This window comes from Phaseolus vulgaris, chromosome 10, assembly GCF_000499845.2.
Source record: "Phaseolus vulgaris cultivar G19833 chromosome 10, P. vulgaris v2.0, whole genome shotgun sequence".
Taxonomy (NCBI): domain Eukaryota; kingdom Viridiplantae; phylum Streptophyta; class Magnoliopsida; order Fabales; family Fabaceae; genus Phaseolus; species Phaseolus vulgaris.
In genome coordinates this window covers 7,407,494-7,429,466 of record NC_023750.2, presented here as the reverse complement: position 1 = coordinate 7,429,466, position 21,973 = coordinate 7,407,494, and the positions used below count along the sequence as shown (strand labels likewise).

The 21,973-nt window shown below is 31.6% G+C and overlaps 1 protein-coding gene across 1 annotated transcript; it reads left to right on the top strand.

Moving 5' to 3' along the window:
* The first annotated feature begins 17,260 nt into the window (after positions 1–17,260).
* On the top strand, positions 17,261–19,473 carry LOC137819427 (patatin-17-like). The gene is made up of 7 exons (XM_068623279.1): positions 17,261–17,481; positions 17,569–17,753; positions 17,828–17,981; positions 18,066–18,212; positions 18,320–18,565; positions 18,878–19,047; positions 19,140–19,473. The coding sequence occupies exons 1-7, from the start codon at positions 17,293–17,295 to the stop codon at positions 19,261–19,263; spliced, it is 1,215 nt and encodes a 404-aa protein (XP_068479380.1). The 5' UTR covers positions 17,261–17,292; the 3' UTR covers positions 19,264–19,473.
* Positions 19,474–21,973: the final 2,500 nt, after the last annotated feature.

The window sequence follows — 21,973 nt, the reverse complement described above, 5'->3', positions numbered from 1 at the left end:
AGATAGGGGAATTTTAAGGGAAGAAAAATATTGGAACTGAAGGCAGATTGGAATCACATAGAATGGAGGACTTGTGTCATATTTTTTTATGGGATTAGAAGAGTATGAGAGGATTAAGGTACTGCCGCAATGAGATCTTTAAAGAGATGTGATTGTGTGACCTAATAGAAACAAGGTTTCAATCACTTTGAAACAAAGAACAATTCTAGATGTTGTCATATTGTCCAATTCAACAATGCTTGGGGTCCTTTTGTGTGAAGTATAATGTTGGGTAAGTTAGCTCTGGTTTTATGAGTTGTTTTACATAATTTTGTTTCTGCAGTTTATGTGGAGGTTAATAAGGTTAAGTTTAAAAGAATTGACTTACTCCTTAGCCAAGGAAGGGAAAGGTTTTTGTTCTATTATTACAGGCATATGGTAGTTGAGGTTATGTTGTAGGTTACTAGGAACATTGGAGGAGGCTTTGGAGGAAAGGGCTATTGTTCGGGCTCTGATTTGAGTAAACCATGAATAATTCCAGGATAGTGCTAATGCAGAACAATCACTGCAGCAATGGAATTGGGATTGTAATTTTTGCTGAAGTAAGCCTTCACCAATATAATATGTTTTGTAGCACTTTGTCTTTGCTTAGATGGTGTACCTTTGGTTTGTAAGGCTTATAACATATAGTACTTTTCTATAAGGGTTGGAGCATCCCTAAAATGTTTGAAATGCTCCATTTTAATTCATTTTATTCTTTGTTGATCAAAACAAAAAATGTCTATGCCATTAACATATATAGGAATCCTAACTAGTGAAAACTGTTGATCAAGAGTGATCAAGGGCGTTGAAGAATCCAAATCCAAGTGTTTGATGCAAGGCGGGAGTTGTTGTTGTGTTTGGGGTGGGATCTGGGTAGTTTAAAAGTGTAATCCACTCTTTGTTGAATCTAAAGCTAATGTGTTTTAAAACCTTTTTGAATTTAAGTGTTTTTCAAACTAAGTGAAAAACAACCTATTGTTTTGTCGTAACAACCGATTGTTTTACTCTTAGGTGTTTTTGAAAAGGTTGAAAACTGTTTTGGTTGGTTGACTTGCTGTCAAACCAAAACAATCGATTGTTTCGTGGTTTCAATCGATTGTTTCTTTAAAAATCCTAACAGAATTCTGTTTTGGTTATTGAATGTGATTTAACTGATTTTTAACTAAACACGCTCCTTCATTAAATGCTTTGACCAATCTTTGAAAAGTATAAAAGGCTTGTTTATGTTTTAAAACAAACAAGAGAAACAGATATGAGTTTTTTAGTTGTGAGAAAGATTGCTTTCAAGTTTTGAACATTCACATCAAGCTTTGGGTTTTATGAAGAAAGAGTGGAATAGGATTGCATTTGTATTGATTTCAGATTGTTCTGTAAACAAGTGTAATTCTTTATGAATCTTCTGTAATTCTAGTGTTATTGTCAATGAGTGTTGTGTGTTCTTGAGGTGGTCAAGATCAATACTCTTGGTGTTTGTTGTGCTAAAGTGAGTATGTTTCTTGAAGGGTTCAAGGTCACTACTTTGGTGGTTTGTGTGTAATCTGTTTTGATTGCTTAGTGGATTACCCAGTGGCTTTTGGGGACTGGATGTAGCTTTTGGTTTAAGAGTGAACCAGTATAAACTGTTGGTGTATCTCTTTTTTCCCTTAAACTCTTTTAAATTCAGTTGTTATTGCTTTACTAGTATAAACAACCGATTGTTTCTCAGAAACAAACGATTGTTTTTCTGGTGCTTTACTGTTTTGTGCTTAAATTCTTGGCTAACTGAAATTCTGATCTAGATTCACACATAGGATTTTGTTCAAACTAGAAAAGTTTTTAAAAACCCCTCTTAAACAATTCACCCCCCTCTCGTTTAAGGCCATATATTCTAACAAAAACCTTAGGAGAGGTAAGATGTGGGCACTGTGTTAAATAAGATTAGAAAAATGATTGCTTAGTGGAAAAGGAAAAGCTTAACATATAGTGGTAGAATATGGTGTTGTGTTGGCTTTTTAATGTGGGGACAAGTGGTGGCACTGCTGAGACTAGTGTTGTATTGTTATTCTTTCTTAGTGGTGAATTCAGGTACGTAAGGCCATGTTCTGGAACCCCCTTTTGGAGCAGAGAATTATGGTTGATGGGTGATACGTGTGGTGTTGTATGGGAGTATTGGACACTTTTTTTACTGTGTAATATGTTTGGGTTACTAATAGGTTCTTGTTTTTGAAACTTTTTCAAGGATGATGTAAGGAACTTGGATCTGCAAATGGGTTGAGGTACTCCTGAAGTACCTCTCTTAATTTATTTTATTCATTGCTGAGAAAAAAAAAAGTGGTAGAATATGCCTCATAAAATTTGTTATATCATTCAATCCCACATTTTTTTTCCTATGCTTTTTTAGAGCATCCAAAAAGATAGTGCCATAAACTGTAAAAAATACAAAGGCAATTCATGTGGGAGTGGAGGGCTGAAGGAAGAAAGATAGCCTGATGTGTTGTGTCTTTATAATATCATGATTTTGAATACTAACGGAGGATAACTAAAATGAACAACAAATACTTGCCTATAAGTATACATCAAGATAACAAATTGTAGTTTTAAATAATTTGGAAGGTCCAAACACTGATTTTTATAGGCAATTACATTGCTTAATATGCAAAAAGAAGAATTCAACGATATGAAGAGTTTGGTATTCTCCTTAAATGGTTAAATTCAAAAGGACTAGGAAAATCGGCTTTCTCACCATGTACAATAATTAGGGTTTCATAAAGTATTAAGAAACAAAAGGATTTTAGAAAATTACCCAACAAATTTCTACGAATCGAAGATCACTGGTAAGCAACAATACCATGAATCCAAGATTGAGGGATTGCTCCATTGGCGATAGAGGTAAAAAGGAGAGAACCGGGGAAAAAAAAGTAGAAAAAGAAGGAAAACTAAAGAATTAGTTACATTGTATTTTTTTTATTAAAAGTGGATCAAGTGTTGGTCAAGTCAATGCAACATGTCCCGTCATTAAAAATTAATTACCTTGCATTAGTGAAGTTCATAATGACTTCATCAATTTTTTATTTTTTATTTTTTATTATATCTCATCATTAAACGTCGATTAAATCTATGTTCACTACAAAAAATAATGATGGTAGAGTCTCCAAAAGAGCGATGCAAAGAGCAAAAGAGAGACGATACATGGTGCTAGTGTGCGCTTTGCATCCCAATATAAATGGAAATTATCTTTTGGTGGCTATGCATTAGAGACGACCTCCAATGGGACACAAATTTACAAGGTAGTGTTGGCTAAGCCTACATAAAGAAAAATATATTATTTAACTACAATGTAAGTTTGTGGACAGTAAAATGAATATAAAATTAAATAATTATTAAGAAGTGGACTTTAAGCCTAACTTAATCTCATAAAACTACCTTATAAGGTGAGGTTTGCACCCACTTATATACTATGAAATGTCATAATCTCTAGTTGATGTGGGATCTCCAACACACCCTCTCACGCGAGGCTACCAACTTATGTGTGAGACTATATATTATGGGTGGTCCGATAACGACTCGATAGTGGGTGACCTGATAAGCCCAACAAACAATTCCTAGGATAGACTCGAAATGACTCTGATACCATGTTAAGAAGGAGACTTTAAGCCTAACTCAACCTCATAAAATCGACTTATGAGGTGAGGTTTGCGCCCACTTATATATTATGAAATGTCATCATCTCTAGTCGATGTGGGATCTCCAACACACCCCCTCACATGAGACTACCAACTTGTGCGTGAGACTATATATTATGGGTGGTCTGATAACAACTCGATAGTGGGTGGTTGGATAGGCCCAACAAACAATCGCTAGGATAGACTCGAAATGGCTCTGATATCATGTTAAGAAATGGACTATAAGCCTAACTTGACCTCATAAAACCTAACTCGACCTCATAAAACCGACTTATAAGGTAAGGTTTGCACCCACTTATATACTATAAAATGTCATAATCTCTAGTCAATGTGGGATCTCCAACACACCCCCCTCACGTGAGGCTACCAATTTGTGCGTGAAACTATATATTATGGGTGATCGATAGCGGCTTGGTAGCGGGTGTCCTGATATGCCCAACAAACAATCGCTAAGATAGACTCGAAATGGCTCTGATACCATGTTAAGAAGTGAACTTTCAGCCTGATAACCTCATAAACCGACTTATAAGGTGAGGTTTGCATACACTTATATGCTATGTAATGTCCTAATCTTTAGTCGATGTGGGATCTCCAACAATAATTAAACTTAGTGTCGTCGTTGGGGATACTGCGTGAGAAAGCAATTGTGAGTAAATTGTGGCTATTGGGGACACTACCTGGGAAATAAATGAGTAAAATGCACTTAAAGAGAGTGAAATGGCCATGAAGACAAAAACGGAAAACGAAATTAAGGATAATGAAATGACTAAGAAGAAGACGTAGGGTTTTTAGGAGGAGTTTCAGGATTGTGAGTTTGAAAGTGTGAGAAAGGAATGAGAAATTTATAGTGTAAGAAAATGAAAATGTGAGACAAAAATATTTTAATGTTTTATTTCTTTTCTCATTACATAACTTAGCGTGGGCTAAGGTGACAATAAACGTCCATGTCATCTTAGTGTCACCTAGACCTACGCTAAATATAATAAAATATTAACTTGCATCCACTTTGTGTCCCCATTCTCGACGCAGTATCATTTTGCAACTTAATTTTTTATTCAATCTACTTTGTGTCCCCATTCTAGACGCTAACTTATTATTATTATTTTAATAATTTTTAGTGTGAGTTAAAGGTCCATTGTGGATATAATCTTTGACATTTATTTTTGTGTCCAACTTGAGTAGACTTCACCCATGCAAGTGACTTTTTTTCTATAGCCCCACTTTTTGTTGGCAACTAAAATGGATTTTTCTTGTAATGGCTACATCTTCAATTACTAAATACTGATTATTTTAATTCTTATACTTTATTGTTATATATAACTTCATCAACCATTCTCACGTTTTAATATTATTATTTAATATAAATATAATATTAAAGATTTAACTGTCTAGTGGTAAATTTGTCTAAAGCTTCAATGAAAAATGATATGTTGGATTTCAATGTGATTAAGATTTTGGTATTAATACTCGTACAGATAAAGTTCTTCGTTCTTTTCCTGTTAAATGAGAGTTCCTTTCACCAAGCTGGGTTAAAATTAACATTGATGAGGCTATTAGAAAATATTTTGGTCTTACTACTTGTGGAGGTATTTTTCGTGAGAGTATGACAGATTTTATTAGTGTTTTCTCTGCGTTTCCTGAAGTTCAGATTTTTATGGTTGTTGAGTTTTATGGAGTTATACATGTTGTGGAGGAAGCTCAAAAGATAAGGCTTACTAATGTTTAGCTTGAATGTGATTCTGCCTAGGTTTGTGCCGCGTTTACTGCTAGGATTAATGTTCCATGGTTGCTTTGTAATTGATGAAATACTTGTTTTAATTACTGTGGAAAAATAAGGTTTAAGGTTACTCATATTTTTTGTAAAGGGAATGTGTGTGTTGATAAGTTGGCTAATTTAGGGTTTATTCATAGAGAATCATTTCATTGGTATAATAGGCTTCCATCTAGTCTGTCTTAGAATTCTTTATAAATAGGTATATGTATCGTTTTTGTTAACATATGAGTTTTGGTATAGTCTTCCCATATTTTTTTTATATTTTCTTTTTTTTAATAATATATTTTTTATGTAATGATCGTTGATTGTTGTTACTTGAGGTGTTAGTCTAGCTGAGATATCAAGTTGCATAGTAATACTTAACATAAAAGCTTTATAAAAAAAATATAATATTATTATTATGGATAACTTTACATATTGATTTTTTTATGAATAATAAAAAATAAAATAAATTAGTGTATTAAAATTACCTATTGAGTTCAAATTTTGTATGTATATGTTGGATTAAATGTGAAGACGGTGCATGATTGGTATTAAATTAGACGGTGCATGATTATATCAATATAATTTTTTAATCCAAATAAAAATTATATAAATAAAATTTGATGGTACACGTATAATGGCTCTCCTTTTTAAATTATCACTCTGTCTAACTCTACTTAATACTACGTAAGGGTTAGGTACAAAACCAACTCCTAATACTTCACACATGCAATAAATGGTAACATTTATTTTCTCTATGCTTTTTTTAGTCATCCCATACTTACATAAAAGACAACGTTTGTATGAATAGATTACATAAAAGATAACGTTTGTATGGTTCTATGTTTTATTTTTTTTATAATTCATATTAATAAGTAGCAAGTGATGGATGAACTCCCAAGTCCTATTCGTGTTATCATCACGTAATCGTTAATTGTGTGCCATCTTTTATGTATAAAAAATGTAACTTACAGTTAAACTAATAAACTAATTGCATGCATTTAATCATGGGCGGCTTAATTACATTCATGTGCTAATCATGTTATTCATTAATTAACAACTCAAATAGAGATAAATTTATTTTAATGGGAGTAATTATTATTATTATCAAATTTACAAGTAAAGAAAAAGTTACCAAGTTCAATTATTTTGATTGGTGCTATAACCTCTAAGAAAATTGTGAAATAGATTTATTTATGTTATTTTAGTATGTCTTTCTAGGTCAATTTGTCCTCCAAAGTGAAGTAATTAGGGGCTGGTTTTCATCAGGAGCATTTGTCTCTTATTTTAGGATAAGGAGATTCTAAGCGAGCGCATTTGTGATGTGAAAAGGAATACCTATGGATTTTGTTGAGATAGTGATATATTCAGTTGTTGTGTTATTTAAAGGAAATTTTTAATAAGTTCTTCTAATTGTTAGCGGTTTATGTTTGGTGGTTTGTTTATGTTTTTTGGAGTTTGATGTGTTGGTGCACTCTGACTATTGTCAATTGTGGACTTCTTTGGATGTGATATTTTTGGGATAAGGATTAGTTGGTAGTTTTTGTTAGGAGCTTGGAATAAGTTTTTTCTTTTTTATAAGGATTGAGTCACCCCAAAGTAATCTATATTTATTTATTGTTTCTTGTTGATAAAAAAAAAACAAGATTCACATAACTAAGTTGTAATTAGAACAAACAACTATAAGATACACTCTCAAATCATGTTTTCTACTCTTTTATGTTTACACTTTAACCTCATATATATAAAAAAACACACATATATAATATTGGTGACATACATATATAATATTGGTGGGTAAACATTAATATGCTAACTAATCTTCCAAATCAGATATTGATAATTGATATTGAATTTGGATTTGGGTTTTTAATTATAATTAACATTGAGTTTGGAATGATGTTGAGTTTTGCATTATAATTGATATACGTAGGTTTCAAATTTAAAAAATAATTGGAAATATTTTTAAATTGAATTTTTTTCACCACACTTAGTGTTGGTTTAACCAACACTACCAATTTTTTTTCTATCAATTAACATCGCCCTGGCCTACTTTAAAATCAATTTTTTTATTTTAATTTTGTATAGTGTCAGCTAGACCGATGCAAATATTTTATTTTTTTTATATTTTGTTTAGGTAGCATCGGCCTAGTCCATTGTATCATTATCTTACTAAATATTGCTCATCCAATTTGCATCTATTATTAGGACGACACTTCTAGTGTTTCTTCATATACTGACGCAAGATTCAATGACTTCCGAACATACATTTTAAGCTTTTTGACCAACATATATAAGACGGATGCTAATCACACTTTAATATGATTTTTTTTTTCATTATTTGTATCTTTTTTGTCGATTCTAAAACCATTTATTTTGGTAGTTAGAAGGACATTCTAATAGACAAAACATGTTAAAGTTAGTAATTTGTCCTTATTAATTCATGTTGAAGTTAGTAGTTTGTCTTTAATAATTCTATAACGAAAGGAAGATATTTGTATGAAGTTGTTTAGTTTTGAAGACATAATATAATCTAGGGGCCATAAATCTACACAGCTGTTTCTTAGGAACAAAAGAGAGCATATTGTGATCAATTAAATGTTTTTTTGTGTGGCATATTTTGAGGTTTGCTGATATGTAAAATAAGTGAAAGAAATAAACTATTTTTTGGTAGGAAATACTCTTATGGCCAATTTTTGTTTTGTATATATTTGTTTTATATAAGGATTGGGACAATTTAATTATTCCATTCCTTTATATATATATATATATAATAATAATAATAATAAAAAAAAAAAGTAGTTGGTCCTTAATAATTGGTCCTAAAGTGAGGTTATCCATAAGGCATTTGCTCAATTCCATCTTCAGGGGCTTGGACAAATTTGTTTGATTTATTGGGGCTACATGCATGACATTGCACGTAGTTTGATTAGTGTTCTCAATGCATGGAATACATTTCTTTCGAAGCAATTAATAAAGAGAAAGCATTTTGTATTAAATTAGAAAAGAAAAATGATAAAAATGCAAATTTGATGGGGTGAGCGATTTTCCAACAACTTTTGCAGAAAGATTGATCGTTTCAATTCATATAAGAAGATGTGCAATTAGTTGTCATAATGTTATTTTTTTATCAGTAAAAAAAATATAAATCACTTCAAAGGTAATTCAATCCTTATATAGAACAGAATACAATAACCTCCACAATTTCCCTTACAACTTGCCAAAAACCTACTATACTAACGAAAAAGCAAGCAACCCAACCAAACTTATATGTGAAAATAAAACTCAAAATGTTCACGTTGAAGAAATTATAAGAAATTATTAAGATCTTTTGAGTTGCTATCAGGATTGAAAGTCAATTTTCATGAGTAAGATGGGAGGGACAGGGGTTAGTAAAAAACAATGACAACAAAATGTGGTAATACTTAATTGTTCAACTATGTTTGTGCCATTTTGTATGGTTGACGGTATCCAAGTGGGTGGGAACATAATGTATTACAATGATCTCAAGCAACATTTGATCCAGTTTTTTTTACAACAATTTAATGCAAAATGAAATCGTGTGTGGAAAGGCATGTGGGTAGTAGTTTTATGGAGCATTTGGAACCAAAGAAATGGGGTGGTTTTTAAAGGAAAGAAAGTGGATCCATATGAAATTCTTAGTCTAGCACAACTACAAGCTTGGTCATGAATGAAGAGGAAGATAACAAATTCAATTTTGCTTTTTCTGATTGGGTGCTTTATCCTCTAAACTGTTTGTATTCTATAGGTTAGTAGGAACTTCTGTATGACTCACAAGCTTAAAGTTCTATGTGTGAGGTAGTAAAGATTAGTTTATGTAAAACTATTATAGTCCTAAACAGATGTTTCTTAAGGGTTTTCACTATTGTTGTACAGATGGGAAAGAAATAGATGCTTGACAAGAGGCAACTTGAGGATAAAAACAGAAGATGGAAATAGAAAGAAGGAGGTAAACAAAATATGCAAGGTCTACGAAGGTATCCTACCAGCAATGTACATGGGTGATAAGTCTAAGAGGTAGTAGAACAATCCCTATGGGGCTCCAAGAGCAGTTGAGCCACAGTGATGGTGAGTTGAAGAGGAACAACGTGATTTCAGGACATGGGCACTGTGGCATATGTTAGAAGTTTGTGGCAGATGGGGGAATTTTAAGGGAAAAAAGATATTGGAATTGAAGGCAGATTGGAATCACATAAAATGGAGGACTTGTGTCATGATTCTGTTATGGGATTAGAAGAGTATGAGAGGATTAAGGTACTGCCGCAATGAGAACTTTGAGGAGATGTGATCGTGTGACCTAATAGAAACAGGGTTTCAATCACTTTGAAACAAAGAACAATTCTAGATGTTGTCATATTGTCCAATTCAACAATGCTTGGGGTCCTTTTGTGTGAAGTATAATGTTGGGTAAGTTAAGCTCTGGTTTTATGAGTTGTTTTACATAATTTTGCTTTTGCAGTTTATGTGGAGGTTAATTGGTTAAGTTTAAAAGAATTGACTTACTCCTTAGCCAAGGAGGGAAAAAGTTTTTGTTCTATTATTGCAGGCATATGGTAATTGAGGTTATATTGTAGGTTCCCAAGAACATTGGAAGAGGCTTTAGAGGAAAGAGTTGTTAGGAATAAAGTATTGTAACAAGGTGAAGTTTTATTACGAAGGTTTAAGCACAACAAGGATCTTTTTTAGTTCTATGGTACATTATGCACAAATCTTTCTAAGAGAAGGAAAGAATTCATTGAGGTGCAACAAATTGGCGCAAAGAAGTATTAGAGGAGTTGTTTAGACAACTTTTGATGATGCATTACACATAAATGGCTAGGTAATAGGCAATAAGAATGTTTAGATATGCTTTTACTTATATCTAGTAGAAATAATACAAGGTAAATATAATATGTTTTTATAGCATTTTGTCTTTGCTTAAATGGTGTATCTTTGGTTTGTATGGCTTATAACATATGGTACTTTTCTATAAGGGTTGGAACATCCCTAAAATCTCTGAAATGCTCCATTTTAATTCATTTTATTCTTTGTTGATCAAAACAAAAAATGTCTATGCCATTTACATATATAGGAATCCTAACTAGTGAAAACCTTAGAAGATGTAAGATGTGGTCACTGTGTTAAATAAGATTAGAAAAATGCTTGCTTAGTGGAAAAGGAAAAGCTTAACATATAGTGGTAGAATATGCCTTATAATTTTTGTTATATCATTCAGTCCCACATTTTTTCATATGCTTTTTTAGAGCATTCAAAAAGATAGTCCCATAAATTGTGAAATACAAAGGCAATTCATGTGGGAGTGGAAAGTTGCAGGAAGAAAGATAGCCTGATTTGTTGTGTCTTTATAATATCATGATTTTGAATCCTAATGGAGGATAACTAAAAAGAACAATAAATACTTGCCTATAAGTATACACCAACATAACAAGTTGTAGTTATAAATAATTTGGAAGGTCCAAACAATGATTTTTTTAGGCAATTACATGGCTTAATATGCAAATAGAAGAATTCAACAATATGAAGAGTTTGGTATTCTCCTTAAGTGGTTAAATTCTAAAGGACTAGGAAAATTGGCTTTCTCACCATGTACAATAAATAGGGTTTCATAAAGTATTAAGAAACAAAAAGGATTTTAGAAAATTACCCAAATGGAAGTAATATTTTGGTGGCTATGCATTAGAGACAACCTCCAATGGGACACAAATTTATAAGATAGTGTTGGCTAAGCCTACATAAAGAAAAATATATTATTTAACTATAGCATAGGTTTGGGGACACTAAAATGAATATAAAATTAAATAATTATTAAGAAGTGGACTTTAAACCTAACTTAACCTCATAAAACTAGTTTATAAGGTGAGGTTTGCACCCACTTATATACTATGAAATGTCATAATCTCTAGTCGATGTGGGATCTCCAACACACCCTCTCATACGAGGCTACCAACTTATGCGTGAGACTATATATTGTGGTTAGTCCGATAATGACTCGATAGTGGGTGGTCTGATAAGCCCAACAAACAATCGCTAGGATGGACTCGAAATGGCTCTGATACCATGTTAAGAAGTGGACTTTAAGCCTAACTCAACCTCATAAAATCGACTTATGAGGTGAGGTTTGGACCCACTTATATTCTATGAAATGTCGTCATCTCTAATTGATGTGAGATCTCCAACACACCCCCTCACGCGAGACTACCAACTTGTGCGTGAGATTATATATTATGGGTGGTCTGATAACCACCCGATAGCGGGTGGCTGGATAGGCCCAACAAACAATCGCTAGGATAAACTCGAAATAACTTTGATACCATGTTAAGAAGTGGACTATAAGCCTAACTCGACCTCATAAAACCGACTTATAAGGTAAGGTTTGCACCCACTTATATACTATAAAATGTCATAATTTGTAGTCTATGTGGGATCTCCAACACACCCCCCTCACACGAGGCTACCAATTTGTGCGTGAGACTATATATTATGGGTGGTTGATAGCGGCCTGGTAGTGGGTGTTCTGATAGGCCCAATAAACAATCGCTAAGATAGGCTCGAAATGACTCTTATACCATGTTAAGAAGTGAACTTTAAGCCTAACTCAACCTCATAAACCGACTTATAAGGTGAGGTTTGCATCCACTTATATACTATGTAATGTCCTAATCTTTAGGCAATGTGGGATCTCCTACAATAATTAAACTTAGCGTCGTCGTTGGGGATACTGCGTGAGAAAGCAAATGTGAGTAAATTGTCGCTATTGGGGACACTACCTAGGAAATAAATGAGTAAAATGCACTTAAGGAGAGTGAAATGACCACAAAGACAAAAACGAAAAACAAAATTAAGGAGAGTGAAATGACCATGAAGAAGACGTAGGGTTTTAGGAGGAATTTCGGGATTATGAGTTTGAAAGTGTGAGACAGGAATGAGAAATTTAAAGTGTGAGAAGATGAAAATGTGAGACAAAAATGTTTTAAGGTTTTTTTTGTCTTCTGATTAAATAACTTATAGTGTGGGCTAAGGTTACAATAAATGTCCATGTCACCTTAGTGTCACATAGATCTACGCTAAATGTAATAAAATATTAACTTGCATCCACTTTGTGTCCCCATTCTCGATACAGTACCATTCTGCAACTTATTTTTTATGGATCTACTTTGTGTCCCCATTCTAGATGCTAACTTATTATTATTATTTTAATAATTTTTAGTGTGAGTTAAAGGTCTCCATTGTGGACATAATATTTGACATTTATTTTTGTGTCCAACTTGAGTAGACTTCACCCATACTAGTGACTTCTTTTTTTTAGCCCCCACTTTTTGTTGGTAGCTAAAATGGATTTTTCTTGTAATGACTACATCTTCAATTACTAAATACTGATTATTTTAATTCTTATACTTTATTGTTATTAATAACTTCATCAACCATTATCACGTTTTATTATTATTATTATTATTATTATTTAATATAAATATAATATTAAAGATTTAACTTGTCTAGTGGGAAATTCGTCTAAAGTTTCAATGAAGAATGATATGTTGGATTTCAACATGATTAAGTTTTTTGGTATTAATATTCGTACTAGTAAAGTTCTTCATCTTTTCCTGTTAAATGGGAGTTCCCTTCACCAAGCTGGGTTAAAATTAACATTGATGGGGCTGCTAGAGAATATTCTGGTCTTACTACTTGTGGAGGTATTTTTCGTGGGAGTATGGGAGAGTTTATCGGTGTTTTCTCTGCGTTTCTTGAAGTTTAGACTTCTATGGTTGTTGAGTTTTATAGAGTTATACATGCTATGGAGGAAGCTCAAAAGATGGGGCTTACTAATGTATAGCTTAAATGTGATTCTGCCTTGGTTTTTGCCGCGTTTACTGCTAGGACTAATGTTCCATGGTTGCTTCGTAATCGATGAAATACTTGTCTTAATTACTGTGGGAAAATAAGGTTTAGGATTACTCATATTTTATAACTGTGTGTGCTGATTTAAGATTTATTCATAGAGAATCATTTCATTAATATAATAGACTTCCATCTAGTCTGTTCTTAGAATTTTATAAATAGGTATAATTTACCTATGTATCGTTTTTGTTAACATATGAGTTTTGGTATAGTTCCGCCATATATTTTTTGTATTTTCTTTCTTTTTTTTAATAATATTTATTTTATGTGATGACCGATGATTGTTGTTACTTGAGATGTTAGCCTAACTGATGTGCATAGTAATACTTAACATAAAATTTTTTATAAAAAAAATATATATAAATTATTATGGATAACTTTACATATTGATTTTTTATCAATAATTAAAAATAAAATAATTTGGAGTATTAAAATAACCTATTGAGTTCAAATTTTATATGTATATGTTGGATTAAATGTGAAGACGGTGCATGATTATATTGTATTTTGATTGTATACGTATAATATGATTAGACGGTACATGATTTTTTAATCCAAATATAAATTATATAAATATAAAATTTGATTGTATACGTATAATGGCTCTCCTTTTTAAGTTATCACTCTGACTAACTCTACTTAATAATACGTAAGCGTTAGGTACAAAACCAACTCCTAATACTTCACACATGCAATAAATGGTAACATTTATTTTCTCTATGCGTTTTCTAGTCATCCCATACCTACATAAAAGACAACGTTTGTACGAATAGATTACATAAAAGATAACGTTTGTATGGTTCTATGTTTTATTTTTTTTATAATTCATCATATTAATAAGTAGCAAATGATGGATGAATTCCCATGTTCTATTCGTGTTATCATCACATAATCATTCATTGTGTTTCATCTTTTATGCATAAAAAATGTAACTTACAATTAAACCAATTCCATGCATTTAATCATGGGCGGCTTAATTAGATTCATGTGCTAATCATGCTATTAATTAATTAACAACTCAAATAGAGATGAATTTATTTTAACGGGAATAATTATTATTATTATTATTATCAAATTTACAAGTAAAAAAAAAGTTGCAAAGTTTAATTATTTTTATTGGTGTAGAACCTATGATATGCATGAAAATTATGAAATAGATTTGTTTCTTTTATTTTAGTATGTGTTTCTAAGTCCTTGTTTTAGGAAGGAAGAGTTGTGTGTTTTGCATAATGATCTTAAGCAATCTGTCCTTCTAAGTGGAGTAATTAGGGATTGATTTTCATCAAGAGCATTTGTCTCTTATTTTTGGATATGGAGATTCTAAGCAGACGCATTTGTGATGTGAAAAGAAATACATATGAGTTTTGTTGAGATAGTGATATATTCAGTTGTTTGTGTTATTTGTAAAGAGAATTTTTAATAATTTACTCTAATTTTTGGCGGTTTATGTTTGATGGTTTGCTTATGCTTTATGTTTTTTGGAGTTTGATGTGTTCGTGCACTATGACTTTTATTAAGAGTGGACTTCTTTGGATGTGATATTTTTGAGATAAGGGTTAGTTGGTAATTTTTGTTGGGGGCTTGGAATAAGTTGGGGGTGTGACGTCCTATCTTATTTTTCTTTTTCTTGTATAAGGGTTGAGTCACCCCTTAAATAATCTATATTTATTTATTATTTCTTGTTGATAAAAAAAAAACAAGATTCACATAACTAAGTTGTAATTAGTACAAATAACTATAAATAGACTCTCAATAATGTTTCCTACTCTTTTATGTTTATCCTTTAACCTCATATATATAAAAAAACACACATATATAATGTTGGTGGAGTTCTTTGCTTGAGTAATTGTGAACATTGATATGTTAACTAATCTTCCAAACTAGATTTAGATATTGATATTGAATTTGGATTTGGATTTTTAATTATAATTAACATTGAGTTTGGAATGATTTTGAGTTTTGCATTTATAATTGATATAAGTAGGTTTCAAATTTAAAAAAGGATTGGAAATACTTTTAAATTGAACTTTTTTTTTTCACCACACCTAGTGTTGACTTAACCAAAACTACCAATTTTTTTCTACCAATTAACATCGCCTTGACCTACTTTAAAATCAACTTTTTATTTTAATTTTGTATAGTGTCAGCTAGATCGATGCAAATGTTTTAATTTTTTATATTTCATTTAGATAGTATCGGCCTAGTCGATCGTATCATTATCTTATTAAGTATTGCTCATTCAATTTACATATGTTAGGTCGACGCTATTAGTGTTTCTGCAAGATTCAATGACTTTGAGACATACATTTTAAGCTTTTTGACAAACATATATAAGAGGAATGTTAATCACACTTTAATATTGATTTTTTTTCGATTCTAAAACCATTTATTTTCACTATTGTAGTTAGAAGGACATTACACATGTTAAAGTTAGTAGTTTGTCCTTAGTAATTCTTGTTCAAATTAATTAGTAGTTTATCTTTAATAATTCTATAAGGAAAGGAAGATATTTGTATGAAGTTGTTTAGTTTTGAAGACAATATAATCTAGGGGCAATAAATCTACACGGTTATTTCTTAGGAACAAAAGAGAGCATATTGTGATCAATTAAATGTTTTTTTGTGCGGCATATTTTGAGGTTTGCTGATATGTAAAGTAAGTGAAAGAAATAGACTATTTTTTGGTAGGAAATACTTTTATGGCCAATTTTGTTTTGTATATATTTGTTTTATATAAGGATTGGGACAATTTAATTATTCCATTCCTTTGTTTGTATATATATATATATATATATAATAAAAAAAAGTAGTTGGTCCTTAATAATTGGTAGTATTATGAACTAGATACTTTATGTTTTTTAACTTTAAAAAATAATTTTACATTTTTTAATTTAAGATAATTTAACTATGGGGAATCTAATATAATGTCACATTTTATCACCATATAATTTTAGGTTTCTTTTTTCATCAATGTAGATTGTGTGTTGAATGTGAGATCCTGCATCTTATATTTGGTGTTTCCAAGTGGATAATTTTCATGTATGTGGATTTCTATTATTTGGGGAATTTGGAATCATAGGAATAGGATAATTTTCAATAATGCAGTGGTGGATCCTGTTGAAATTTTTGCTTTAGCCCAAGTAAAGGCGTGGGCATGGGTAAGTTATAAATTTCCAAAGTCAAATTTCTCTTATTCTGATTGGTGTATTAATGTATATGAATGTTTAAAATCAATACATTGATGATTAACACCCTTTCTTTGCTTTTTGTTGGATTCTTGGTTTGCATGAGAGTAATGTTCTTGGGGCACAACTTTAATCATAATGGATGCTTGGAAAATGCAGTAGATAGCAAGGAGGCAAAGTCTTTCTTTTGAGCTGATACGCCTATAGTCTGGAATTGGATTAAGTTGTAGGATTCCTTGATAGCTATTTTGGTTTATGTATTGACATCTTGTTGTTTTTAAAGAGGTTAAGATTAGCAGATATATGTGTAGAATATGTCTATGTTTAGGCATGTTATCTGGAAACCTTCTTTCTCTAGTATAAGGAATTGTGTAAATGGGTTGGAGTACCCCTAGTACTTCTATTTATTAAATCTTTATTGCTGATTAAAAAAAAAAGTGGATAATTTTGGTAAAAGTAAAGTCTTAAAAATTCAGTTGTGCATTTGCTTATAATGTTGATCAATGATGAGGATGGAGAGTGGATTTTATTACATTATCCTCTCCTTTTGAAGCAGTGAAAACTCCAAAGATTGAGTAAGCAATGAAAGGCATTATCATGCATAAAAAAACATCTTGCTGTTAAAAAAATGTATAAAAAAAGATTTGTTTAATCATGGTACTTGCATGTATCCTCGAAAATATTTCTATAAATAGCCTTACCCCATTTGAGAACAAAACACACTAATTCAGTACAATATTCTTGTGAAGCAAATGATGGCTCATCATTTGGTTTTGTTTTTTGTTTTGGTGTTTGGTGGGCAACTGATTGGTGGATTGAGTGCCCAAAAACTACCTCCATCAGAGTATGGAAACATGATAACTATTCTGACAATTGATGGTGGTGGTATCAAGGGGATTATTCCAGCAACAGTTCTTGATTACTTAGATAAGGCTCTTAAGGTTGATTACTGTTGTTAATACTATGCATGTATTGAAATGGCATGAATGAATATTTATGAGGCTAATTTGAATTTGGTTGTGTTGCAGGTTAAGGATCCAAATGCAGAATTAGTACATTATTTTGATGTGATAGGAGGGAATGGCACTGGTGGACTCATAACAGCTATGTTAGCCACCTCAGGCCCTCACCATCCTAATCTTCCTGCTTTTACTCCTGCAGAAATTGTAGAGTTCTACAAACAAAATGGCCCTCAGATATTCAATGAATCTAGGTATAATGTTATTAATATTCTCACAACATCATCATTTCTGATGAATTTCTGATGATGAAACAACCAACATGCAGACCTGGACACGGTCCCAGATTCGATGGGGAGCCTTTACATAACATAACTCGTGAACTGTTGAGAGACACACGACTTAGTCAGACAATCACCAATGTTGTAATCCCAGCTTTCGACATCAAGACACGAAAGCCAGTTATATTCTCAAACTACAAGGTTAGCAGCATATATGCTTATATTGAAATGAAACACATACATTAATAAACAAACACCAGTTAATATAATGTTTTGGTGATGCAGCTGAAGAATGTTCCCTACTTCAATGCCTTGATGTCGGACATATGCATATCCACTTCAGCTGCACCCATATTTCTACCACCCTACTATTTTGAGAATGATGGTGTTGAGTTCAATATGATTAGTGGTGGTACAGCATCTGGGAATCCGGTAAAGTAGTTTAGTTATTGATTACAAATATCATAAAACTATTGATGTGAATTATGATGCATGATACAAGGTCACTAGTTTAACACTATCAAGTTTAATTTGAGCAGACAGAAGCAGCAGTGAGTGAAGTGTTACGACACAATGAATATCCAAAAATCCTTGTGTTGTCTTTAGGGACTGGAATAACAAAAATTGAGCAGATCTTTGATGCTCAGACAGCTGCCACATGGTTTCCTTGGGATTGGATTTCTCCTCTACTCGGTGTTCTCCCTCGACTTTCTTCACTCATTACTGAATACTACCTTGCTTCACTCTTCTCAGACATTCAACCCGGCACCTACCTTCGAATTCAGGTATTTCTTTTTATTTATTGGTAGCAAGAGTTTTTCATTTTTCTTAGTCAAACACTTTTCCTGCTACACCTAACTCTAAAAACTAGATAGTTTATACTAAAAGAGAAATCTTTATTCATTACAATAAATCTTTCCAAAAACAGATAAGAGTACTTAGTGAAAGGTACCAAAACATCTTACTCAAAATAACCATAAAATGAAAGAGACACTTATCTTCCACGCCTTGTATTCCTTTTGTTCTTTCACTGATTTTTCTTAAGAGATATTTATAGTTTTGTATTATATATTGATGAATCTTGTAACCAATGGCAGGAATACAACTTGAATCCTGATTTCAACAACATGGTTAATGTTACAAAAGAAAACATGGACGGCCTTGAAGAGATAGGAAAACATCTGTTACAAGAAAAACCTGTAAAGCTGAATTTGGATACTTTAGATCTAGAAGAAGCTGGCGGAACAAATGCTGAGGCTCTTGACAGGTGAAAAAAATATGAATTAATTACCTTTTAGTTTACTCAATTATTTATTTTAGCTGGTTTTGAGGAGAATGGTTTTATGTGTTTTTATGAAGGCTTGCTGATATTCTGTATGGAGAAAGACAGCATCGTCTGAAACGAAAATCTATGAAAAAAGGAGGAAGACCATTTCCTCAAACTCTTAGGGTTCCTTCAGAAAAACTCAAGCAAGTTATTTAATGTCAATTGTATGAGGTTGTATTAATTATGTTGTACTTTTGTATAGAATAAGGTTGAAGGCATGAGAGTTATGTGCAACTCTTGTAGCTTGCAAGAACCATGAATAATGCAGCAAGCATCTCTGTCATGAGAGTTCTATGCAGCTCTTTGTGAATGTGATAAGCATCAATGTATAATAATATTATGTTCAACGAATGTGAGTTCTGTGCAGTTCTTTTCTTTTTCTTTCTGTGCATAGAAGAAACGTTTTTTGAACTAATAGATTAGTTAAATTTGAATTCATAGAAAGAATTAGTTTCTATAAATGGGTTTGAGATTATGATTGATGGTTTAGTTTAAGATAATTTTGGATTAATAATTCTTTCATCAACTTGCTTCTGTCTTTTATTTCTTTTATAATTCATATTGATAAGTGCAAAATGATGGATGAACTCCCACCTGCTATTCGTGTTATTAATGATCTCATAATCATGAATTGTGTTATCTTTTATATAAAAATATTTATGTAGCATACAATTAAACTAATTGCATGTATTTAATTATGGCCGGGTTACATTAATCATGTGCTAATCATGCTATTAAATAGAGATAAATTTATTTTAATTAAAAACATTATTATCAAATTCAAAAATCATATACATATTACATTATTTTTATTCCATTGTCTAGCTTCTTTGTAAGGATTACCTATTACCTATACTACAACAAATTTATTAAATAACAACTTAATTTAGAAAAAAAAATAATTAGTCATTATATTAATTAAATTAGATATTATTTTAGATACTAAAAATTTATTTATGTTTAAAGTGGTTTCTATTATTAATAAAAATTATAAATAATTTTTAAATTAGTATTTAAATTAACTACTAAAATTTTAGCTATTAATATTTTAGATTCTAAATTGGTCTCAATTAGTCTTTTAGAGACTACTTTAGAATCTAAAATATTACTAGTTAAAACCTTGGTAGCTAATGGTTAGATATTAATTTAAAACTATTCTATAAATTTTTATTAATAATAAAAACTACTTTAGATATCAATAATTTTTGTAGGCTCTAAAATGATTTTTAATTTAATCTAATAGTAACTAATTATTTTGGTCTCTAAAATTAGTTGTAATTTAATGATTTTTTTGTAGTGATATAAAAAAAAAGGATGATCATGTTACTTTTTTTTCTTTAAAATAAAATAATTTTACAATTTTTTTCTCTACTTTTTCTTCTAACTAATAAATTTCATTTCCAATTTATTTATTTTCTTTTCTATCTAACAACACGGCTAACAACTTATATAATCACCATACAAATTTACATTTCCATATACATTTACATACAGTTCCCTGTGTGTATTTACATATGGTTACTAGACTATATTCAAATATTTACTAAACCCATGACAGTATCTATATTCAAATATTTACTAAACCCATGACAGTATCTCTAAACGCTACTTCTACTGGAGGATAAACATCCAAAATCTTCCTTTCTCCAAAAACTACATAGTAACTGTAGAGTTCTGTATTTAATCTACAAAACTCCCTTACATGCTGCAAAAATTTGCCTTGAACCTGCAAAACACCCCTTGGCCAACAGAGTGAGGCTACTCCACATGAACAGAGATGTGACCCCTGCTTCTCCTTTACAAATCCAAATACTGGACCAAAGAAGCACCCTAATACTTTGGTTCTGCAACTAACCAAAAGTAGGTCAGCAACTACTGCATAAGTGCACTTTCACTTTGCTCACAACAGCAGTGAACAAGGTCTTAACGAGGAAGTCTATTTGCTGCATTAACTTATAAATATGATTCCTCTTAGAGCTTCTATAAAAAAATGCCAGATAAGGATACTAACTTTTAGTTATCTTAAACATCGTGCTCAATTATATGAGTGATCTCAGTCAACGATAAAGGAGTAATGTCACGCCTTCTACCCATGATAGCATCTTCGATAAAAAGCCACACAAGCAAGTCCTTATTACTTCCCTGCTCAGGATTAACACAATTATTCTAAAACCAGGATTCACTGCCAGACCATAATTCTGTAAGGCCCTCATCCTGATTTCACCTCTACTTGCTACTCCAGGAACTACTGCAAACTTTGGCAATATTAAAGCTTTATGCGAAATAAGCGGCATCCCGGATCTTCTTTACCTTTTTTTGTTGAAGATGGGAAGCTTTGATGTTTCAAATCCTCATGGAGTCTGAAGTTGTGTTGTGTTTTAGGCTTAAGTTTTGTTATGGGATTTAGAATCTTTGTAAGATCAGTCTTGATTCTCAAATAAAGCTTATTTCAATCTGTTTTAAAGATTAAAGTATTTTTCCATGCAAAGGGAAAAACAACCAATTAAAGTTTCGAGACAATCAGATGTTTGTCACTTAGCTGACAAAGGAGTTTTGAAACTGTTTTTTGAATTAGTTGTATAACTGCTAAAACCATTCAACCGATTAAATCGTAGTTTTAACCGATTAAATGTGAGTTTTCATAACAGTATTTTGAAAACCTGTTTTAACTGATTCAGTTGTTCAAATTTGCGTTTAACGGTAGGATTACCAACTGTTTGTGAAAAGGTGTTTTTCCAAGTTTAGCAAGATTGCTTTTGGGCTTTGTTGTGATTCAAGAACTGACCAATAGGGTTTCTGGTGTACTGTAATTCCAGGTGTTTTCTACCCTTGCTTTGTTTCTTATAATTGTTCATATTACACTCTG